The sequence below is a fragment of the Candoia aspera genome, chromosome 1 (assembly GCF_035149785.1).
Source record: "Candoia aspera isolate rCanAsp1 chromosome 1, rCanAsp1.hap2, whole genome shotgun sequence".
Classification (NCBI taxonomy): Eukaryota; Metazoa; Chordata; class Lepidosauria; order Squamata; family Boidae; genus Candoia; species Candoia aspera.
The window spans coordinates 77377164-77386925 of NC_086153.1; the positions used below are offsets into that span (position 1 = coordinate 77377164).

The 9762-nt window shown below is 41.7% G+C and overlaps 1 protein-coding gene across 1 annotated transcript in view; it reads left to right on the forward strand.

The window, feature by feature from the left end:
- Nucleotides 1-7304, forward strand: part of RNASET2 (ribonuclease T2) — a 35683-nt gene extending 28379 nt beyond the window's left edge. Inside the window, exons 7-10 of the mRNA XM_063307627.1 lie at nucleotides 801-914; nucleotides 2420-2465; nucleotides 5417-5491; nucleotides 6907-7304. Of these exons, the coding sequence (XP_063163697.1) occupies nucleotides 801-914; nucleotides 2420-2465; nucleotides 5417-5491; nucleotides 6907-7086 (415 nt within the window). The 3' untranslated portion in view covers nucleotides 7087-7304. The remainder of the gene's footprint in view (nucleotides 1-800; nucleotides 915-2419; nucleotides 2466-5416; nucleotides 5492-6906) is intronic.
- Nucleotides 7305-9762: the final 2458 nt, after the last annotated feature.

Below are 9762 nucleotides of genomic sequence, written 5' to 3' on the forward strand. Positions count from 1 at the left end.
GGCAACAAAGTGAATATTTGTTATGTACAAGGACAAGATGATTTTCTTTTCATTTGACAAAAACAAAGATAGATTTTCTTTACACTTTGTGGTTTCCATAGTTTCCAAGTTCACATGAAGCATGACTACGGCAAGTCTTCTCTCAAGTGCTAAGTTTTCTTGCTTCTGAAAAACAAGACTACAAACTATTTCAGGTGTCTTCTATCTTCACTTCTCTTGTCACTTAATTTAAATCATTCATCAAAAGAAATCCTTTTCTCAGCAGAAGAGAGACCTTACACCCAAGAGACTTTTTATATATGAATATTTTATATATACTAAGGAGATAATATGTATTTTATATACAAAGGTTATAGGAGTTTGTGAAATACAGTACTGTCCACTTATTTTTTCGAATATTGCTATATACCTGTATTTTTAGCTGTTTTTATGTCTTTTTAAGTTTTGTGAGTCCCCCAGAGTCCACTGGAGTTGGGCAGCCAATAAATTTAAATAAATAAATAAATAATCTAGAGAATATATTACAGCTGCAAAATACTGCATTATCATAGAGAAATGTGAGGATATTCTTTCTGTTTTATCTAATGGCATCTCTTAGGAAGAACAGTTACTTAAGTTGGCTTTATGCCTGAAGTTTCTAGATTTTCCATGCAGTAGAGGAAGTGGTAAAATCTTAACTGGACTCACAACTGAGGTTTTCTTTTCAAATAAATATTAGACATTAGAGAACTTTTGTGTAGCTCTCTGAATACATTGGTGCTTGAAGATACTAGTTAATATTTTGTTGTTTCTTTATATAGGAAACATGAATGGGAAAAACATGGGACATGTGCAGCTGAATTAGAAACTCTTAATTCACAAAAAAAGTACTTTGAGAAGACCCTGGAACTCTATAGAAAAATTAAGCTTAACAGGTGGGGAAATTTATTTTCTCAGAGGCTTCTACAACATGTAAGGCTCTCTAATAGCAATTATACAGTATTTCATTGGCTTTGATAGACTGTCTAACAGACCCTGGGAGCATGGTGGAGGGAGCACAGCTGTTACAGGAGGAAGCAGGGCTGTTACAAAAAAGATTCCTGAGGGGGAGGGGGAAACACGAGAAAGAGACTTGGAGTAACTCCATAGGTTAGGTACACGTTGAGATGGAGAATTGCTTTGACAGCTTTTCCAGATTCTGTTACCCTACCTTATCTGAGTTAAAGATCTTTACAGAAATCCAAGTGGTCCTTGTTTCCTGAGTTTGCTTGCTATTGACAGACATAATGCTTCTGTAAAGGTTAGAAGTTCAAAAATGGTTGTTTAAAGGGGGAAGTTATTCTTGCACAACAAAAGCATTATAGCAGCATAATATTAAGATGGCACTTAGTCTTGAATTCATCAGTGTTGTTGGACTGTGTTGCTGAGATCTCTCGTGACTCTTAGTGTTGTATGGAAGATCCCAGCTCTAGGAACTATGGTATATGTTTATGTTCTCTTCAATGTAAATTCGAACTTAAGCATCGATGAAGCTTAGATCCAGTAAAGGATAGAAAAAGGCATCACTAAGTGCCAGTCCAAGGCAAGTGTTACTGAAAGCATTTCTTCTGTATGTGGTTATCAAGTAGAAGTATTAAATGAACACAAGAAATTTAGATACTGTGGGTCAGTAAATGAAATGCCATTCTTCAAAACAGTCATAAAAAGTCAAGAAGCTGTTGTATCTGTGCCCATGTCTGAGACAGATGATGATGAAGAGCAGAGATAAGGAATAGGGCACCTTGGAAAAACAGTCTCAGCTGAAATGTTTTGTACACACTCAGTTCTTGTAGGTTGTTAGCTACTCCTTTTGAATTTCATCTCTCACCTATACTGCCAGAGCACCATAAAACATGCACAATTCTTCTACCAACACCAGCATTTTATCAGACTAGATAAGCTGCTGTCTAGAAGCCGCTCTGCCACTACATGTTTTCTTAACGAAGTATCAATAAGAGAGTTTCAGGGATTCTAGCATTCCCTGAAATACAGATCAGTAATTTTCAATCTATCTTTAGAAAATTGATAAAACAGTGGATATCATATAATCTTTGTATGTATGCAATGTATAAGTAGCCCTAAAATGAGTGGATTACTTTGTGAACATTATAAGCCTTCACTTATTCTATGGATTATCAATCCAGCATTACAACCCCCAATGTTTCAGGTATGTGCAATAGGCATTATAACAATTTTAAGAGGAAATGAGCAACAAAAATGAACTACAAGTAAAACCATGTTAGATGTACTACGTAGCTGAAGCACACTAGGCTTCTTGAAGTTCTATGTGTCTTTTCTCTCTAACCTTTTACATGTGGAAGAATAATGATGAATCTGTAGTGTAATTGTATGAGGTAAATTCTGTCTTTTTAATGCTAGATAAAAGTTCTTTCTCTTTCAGTTTTCTCTTGAAAGTTGGGATAAAGCCAGGTTCTACCTACTATCAGGTGAGAGAAAAGTTCATTCTGCATTGCATTTGCAAAACTGTAGCCTTTAATTGTTGTTGTATAATACACAGTGGTGAGTAGAATCTAATTAAGCCCTTCCACTGAAGAAGTAATTCCATTAGTGGTACAAACATATCTAATCAAAATTCATTTCTGAGTATTGAAGGGCTCTCCAAAGCAGATTTTGGGAGGAAGGATGAAAGGAGAAAATTCTATTACACATGCAGACTTTATTTATTTTTTATTACGCAAATTATAAGAATCTTATAACTTGTGGGTTACTATTTTTCTTATTTGCATACAGATTTCATAATTCTAGACCAGGAAAATACATCTTAAGATGTATTTATCCTTTTTAACAATATAAAATTACTCGATCCTTTTTGGGGAAGGTAGGCCCAGTGACCCACCTACAGGGCCATGCAGAGGAGTTTGCTGAGCACCTGCAGGATAAAATCGCTCGGATCCGCTCCAAATTAGACTCCAAGCCTGAGGCATGGCCTGTGAAGATACCAGGGGAGCGTACTTACTCAGTTATCTGGGAACAGTTTGATCCTGTTGGACCTGAGGAAGTGGACAGGATCCTACGGACAGTAAATGCCACCACTTATCATCTAGATCCATGTCCCTCCTGTCTGATAAAAGCAGCTCAGGAGGTGACATGTGGTTGGGTCCAGGTGATGGTTAATACATCCTTGAGGGAGGGGTGTTTCCAACTGCCTTTAAGGAGGCGCTGGTACATCCCCTCCTCAAGAACCATCACTGGACCCCATTGTGCTGGACAATTTTTGTCCAGTCTCCCACCTCCCCTTTTTGGGGAAAGTGGTTGAGAAAGTGGTGGCGTTGCAGCTCCAGAGGGTTCTGGATGAAACGGATTATCTAGACCCCTTTCAGTCAGGTTTCAGGCCCGGATATGGGATGGAAACAACATTGGTCGCACTTAATGGATGACCTCTGGCAGGAGCGGGATGGGGGCAGTGCATTCATCCTTGCTCTCCTTGATCTCTCAGACCTCTCATCGACCGTGGTATCCTTTTGGGGCAGTTCAGGGAGTTGCAGGTGGGTGGCACGGTTTTGCACTGGTTCACCTCCTTCCTCCAGGGCCAGTCCCAATTGGTGGTGATAGGAGAGGAGAGATCTGGCCCTTGACCCCTCCTTTGTGGGGTGCCGCAGGGTTCGGTTCTCTTTCCATTCCTATTCAACATCTACACGAAGCATCTACACATCTACACAAAGTGAGATCATCCATCACTATGGGATGAAGTATCATCAATACGCTGATGATACCCAATTGTATATCTCCATCCCGGGTGAGGTAAGTGATGCTGTGACCGCCCTCTCTCGGTGCCTGGGGGCTGTAGGGGTCTGGATGGGGGACAACAGGCTTCAGCTGAACCCTGTTAAGATGGAGTGGCTGTGGGTTAGTGGCTGTGATGGTTGCCTTATTCCCAAAGAGACGCAGACTCACTTAGTCGGGGCTAAGGATTTCTGGTTTATTAGGAATAGAATGCATACACGGAAAAAGACGGGAATGAGCACATGGCGTGCGAGGTAGCCGGTAAATACCCGCGGTGCGGACCTGATCCTTCCCCACCCCCTATTGTCCCAGAGTCCTGATCTGGAGTCTTGATGGGTGATCAGGGGGATTAGCGCTGATTGCCTCTGTCCTCTTCCTGTGTCCGGAGCAGGTGTGTCCCCCATGGTAATGCAGAGATGTCAGGGAGATAGGGTGATGGCTTTTCAGGTCAGGGCAAAGGTATGTCTCCTTTGTCCTTTATTTGCATTTGACTCTCAGTGCTTATAAGATTATCACTGATTCCTTCCTCCTTCCTCCCATTCCCGGGAAGGCATGTTCCCCGTTGTGATGTATGTATACATCGCAACAGGGGACATGACAGTGGCTTTTCCGTATCCAGGACATTGTAATCTTTGGTTCTGGATGGGGTTGCACTGCCCCAGACAGACCCAGTGAGTAATCTGGGGGTCCTCCTGGACTCACGGCTCCTCCTTGAAGAGCAGGTGGCAGTCGTGGCCAGGAGGACCTTTGCACAGCTTCATATTGTGCACCAGTTATGCCCTTTCCTGGATCAGGAAGCCCTTCGAACAGTCACTCATGCCCTTGTTATGTCCTATATAGACTATTGCAATGCTCTCTACATGGGGCTACCCTTGAAGAGTATCCGGAAGTTACAGATGGTCCAGAATGCAGCTGCGTGGGCTATCTTTGGTGCCCCTAAAAGGGCACATGTAACACCTTTGCTGCGCGAGCTGCATTGGGTACCAGTTTGCTTCCAGGTCCAGTTCAAGGTGTTGGTTATCACCTTTAAAGCTCTACATGGCATGGGGCCAGGTTACCTGAGGGACCGCCTCTTCCCCTTGACATTAACACATCCCACCCGATCATGCAGAGAGGGCATGTTGTGGACCTCGTCAGTAAGAAAATTCCATTTGGCGGGGTCCAGGAGGCGGGTCTTCTCTGCAGTAGCTCCCACCCTCTGGAACATCTTACCCCCAGAGGTGAGTCTAGCCCCATCACTCCTGGCCTTCCGGAGGAACCTGAAGACTTGGCTCTGCCACCTCACTTAGGGCGGAGAGAGGAGTAGTTATGCTTGGGGATGGCTAGTGCCTCAGAGCGCTCCTCATACACATGGACTGAATTAGACCTTCTGCCACTTGGATTTTATTTTTATTTTTATTGTTAATTGTAATTACATTTTATATATTGTATTTATATTTTATGCCTATTGTTTTAATTGACTATTTTTATTGTAAACCGCCCAGAGTCCCTCTGGTGGGAGGATATGGGGAGTGACAAATTTGATAAATTAAATAAATAAATAGGCTTAATTTATCTCTTGGCCATGTAATTTTTATTCTGATAAAAATCTTGCTCAGTATTATTCTAATAGTTGTATTGATCCTTTTTAACTATTTCATGTTTAAAACTTCAGCTGGCAGCCATCAAAGAAGCTCTTGAAAGTGTTTACAGTATAACACCAAAGATCCAGTGTCTTCCTGCTGAAGAGGTACATCTTTCTCATAGTGATTTCCTAGTTAACCTCTAATATCTACTTTCTAAAAAGATTGTTTTCAATATTTGGAATATTGAAGATTGAATACATCTAGTTATTTAGCCATTCTTCCGGATATGTATACAATACAGACTCATCAGTCTGTCGTCAATAATGATGAAAATCTCTCTCCTCGTCACTCCATCTGTCCAGATTTAGGCTTTAAACAGGATGTAAAAGTGAAAGAAAGTTAAGATTGCAGGTAGCTAATTCTCATATGGTTTAGGTTTATGGAAACAAATTGATGAAACCTTTGTACCTTTGCATGATTATATTGCAGATCAGTTGGTTTAAAAAACCTTTGGATGATCCAGAAAGTATGAACTGTTGTTCTGAGAGCTTTTTTGGACTTCATCCACTGACATTTTGGGTACTTTGTTTGCCAGCCAGTGCCATTTGAAAAACTGACTCTGGCATTTCTCAGTAGTGGTATATCTGATGAAGGGACACTGCTTGAGAAAACATTTTCGGAGTTTAGCTGGGGTGCACAGCTTTCTGGATGGGTTGGGTGAGACTATAATTTTTTATGAGATCTATTTTAAATGTATGGTTTCTAAAACATAACCAAGGAACAGTTTCCTACTGAATTATTTATTTTATTTTATTTTATTTATTTTCTATCCCACCTTTATTATTTTTATAAATAACTCAAGGTGGTGAACATACCTAACACTCCTTTCTCCTCCTATTTTCCCCACAACAACCACCCTGTGAGGTGGGTTGGGCTGAGAGAGAGTGACTGGCCCAAGGTCACCCAGTCAGCTTTCATGCCTAAGGCGGGCCTAGAACTCTCGGTCTCCTGGTTTCTGGCCTGGTGCCTTAACCACTAGACCCAACTTTTAATTCTATTTATCAGCAGTAAAATATAATCTTTTTTATAGAGTTAAAAAAATAGATTGGTTTCTTTAATATTTTCCCTTCTCTAAACTCTCAAATAACACAGAATTAAAGACTTAAATAGTTAAGAAATCAATATACATTTTCAAGTACAGCTTGTTTCTGTAAAAGGTTGCTGACTTCAAATTGTGCACATATTTTTCTTTTCTACTGCTGGGAGCAGAGTTTTCAGCAAAATAGTTGACAGAGTTTATTGCTATATTTCAGTATAGGCTTAATTTATCACTTGGCCATCTAGTTTTTATTCTGATAAAAATCTGCTCAGTATTATTCTAAACACTGGATATTAATTTTATTGTGTTGTTTGGTAACTATAAATGCAGTATATCTATCTCAACCTAGATGCAACTGTTAACTTCTGAAGATTATTAAATTCATTGTGCTGAACTGTCAACAACTGAGACATTAATAATACCTGTATAAATTTTCCTATACTACTTTTTCTACAGTGTTGTTTTATTTTCCTTCCCCAGGGACGGCTACAAGTAATAGGCCAGATGAAATTCTGTCTTACCAAGGAGTTTACTCTGAGAAATTGTACAGAGCCACCATTTGATTTATCTTCTGCACATGAAGACAACAACTTCAGTACAGAAGATCTGTCAATTTGCAATGATACTCTGACTTACTACCCTTCACATATGCATACTTAGAAACATTTTGTTGTAAATGTTGCTGAAATTTAGCAAAGTGAACTTTTTAAAGTTCTGGTAGGAAACAATTATGCATTGGATTTAGACAGCAAAGCCATCTCTGTAAGCTAGTATTAAATGCTTTCTTTGTATTTGGTGATTGCTTGTTTCAATAAAATTGCTGTCCATATATAATTTAATTTTTCTTCAATAAAATTGGTTCATTTTCCTTTTTCCCACGTTTACTGGGTGTTATTTTCAAATCAGCATCAGTTACAAAATTACTGCAATCTGTGATCTGCAGTGTTCATGGTTGCAATTGTAGCAGTTCAAGAAAAAAATCAAAGGGCTAGAGCAATAAATAGCCATACTTAGGCTGATGTGAAAGGGCCAGGATTTATCAGTTCAAAAACAAGACACTCTTTAACAGAAACTGACAGTGGAAGTGATTCTCTGTTAGGAAGACAGTGAAACAGAGTGGATGAGAGCAATGAGCAGAAGCAAGAAATGTATTTTGTTATAATTATCATGTGTGGTATGTATTATGGTCTGTTTTTGTTATTTGTACTATTCTGCGGTTGGTAATCCTAACATGTAAGCCACCTAGAGATACCTTGGCATACAATTGAGGTGGCAGATAGACAAGATGTTCTGCACTTTTGGAACTCAGAAACAGTTTATGGGGCCAGGCTCTGAACATTCAGGAGAAGGAAAGGAGAAACTGCAGAAGGAGAGACAGGACAATATTGTAATGTTTGCCTACCCCAAACACTCAGACTCACAAGAGGTTACTTAAATGAAATCTGATTTATTAGGGAAATTATGGCAGATACAGAGAAAGCTGAGAATGACTAAAAGCACGCCAAATACAAACTAAAAACCCTCGGCTCCAAACGGAATCCCTCCCCTCGCCCGGCCATAGCAACCACCCCCCTCCCAGGTGCTGGTAACCGTTTTCCACACATCCTGGGAAAGCAACCTTGAACACATGAGATAACCCAAACACATTCCAATCCAGAGGCCAACAGATAACTCCCCGAAGAGGAATCTTCCTCCCTCCCGAGACCAAACACGTATCAGGCAAATGACATGCGAAACGTTACGATGTACCAAGCACATTGAAACGGTGAACGTGACATACTGCCCCCCCCAAAAAAAATAGCTAAGGGCCCGGTTTGGAGGGGTAAGCATTATGGAATCGAACAAGAATAGGGGAAGCCACATCATGAGCGGCCACCCATTCTGGGTGGGGGAAATGTTTCCAGCGAACTAGGTACTGCAGTGTGTTGCGAAGCCAGTGAGAGTCAAGAATGTCTTTTACTTCAAAATGCTGTTGCCCGTCAATCATGATGGGAGGAGGCGCCGGAGGTTGATCATGCCAGCGATCAGAGTGAGTAAGGGGTTTGAGCAAACTGCAATGAAAGACAGGGTGTAAGCATTTCAAATTATGCGGCAAATCAAGTTTAAAAGTCACTGGGTTAATTTGTGCCACAATAGGAAATGGACCCACAAATTTAGGAGCTAATTTTTTCGATGGTTGAGAGGACTTGATGAACTTGGTAGACAGGTACACCATGTCACCCACTTGAAACGAAGGGTGAGGGGCACGCTTTTTATCAGCGTGCTGTTTGTAAGCAGACTGTGCGTCCGCTAGTGCCTGCTGGATGACCGGCCAAGAGTCCGCCAGCTGCGTTGCCCATTCGGATGGTGAAGCAGATGGGATAGATGGCTGCGGCAAGTCAGGGATTGGGACAAAATCCCTGCCGTGAATGGTGCGGAACAGGGTTTGACCAGTGCTTTGATGAACGGCGTTGTTGTAGGCAACCTCAGCAAAGAGAAGGAGGTCAACCCAGTCGTCTTGTTGATAATTCACGAAAGCACGCAAATATTGCTCTAGGGTCAAATTCAGCGCCTCTGTGGCCCCGTCAGTCTCAGGATGCCACGACGTGGACAATGCCTGTTTAGTGCCCAAAAGTTTTAAAAATGCCCGCCAAAACTGAGAGGTGAACTGTGTGCCCCTGTCAGAGATTAAGCGGGAGGGACATCCGTGTAACCTGTACACGTGTACAAGGAATAGGGCTAACTGTCTTGCCGAAGGAATGGAGACACATGGGATGAAATGAGCTTGCTTGGAGAAATAGTCTTTTACTACCCAAATAACCGTTTTTCGTTGGCTGGGAGGCAACTCCACTATGAAATCCATGGAAACCTCCTCCCAGGGGCAAGCGGGACTGGCCACGGGTTGCAACAAGCCTTGAGGCTTCCCCACCTTGCATTTAGACATAGCACAAACAGAACAGGACGCAACATAATCCTTTACATCTTTGCGCAACGCAGGCCACCAAAACTGCGAACCAGGTGCAAAGTTTTTACGAAGCCAAAATGCCCAGCCACTTTATCATCGTGCGAACGAAGTAAAACCTCCTTTCGCAAGCTGTCAGGGACATAGAGACGATTGGAGTTCCAAGCGAATCCCCGGTCAAAAGTAACACTGTCTCTATTTGCTAGCAACCAAGTGTCAGTTTTTAGCTCCTTTAGAAATTTTTGTTGCAATTGAGATGAAATGGACAAGGTGCCCTGCGGAGCAGAATCACTGCCGGCAGGCTGCTGCGCACGGGCTTGACTGCGGGTCACAGCCGGCATTCCCAGTTGTGGCTGTGTCCACAGCGTACTGACCACCTCTGGCGCTGAGCTGGA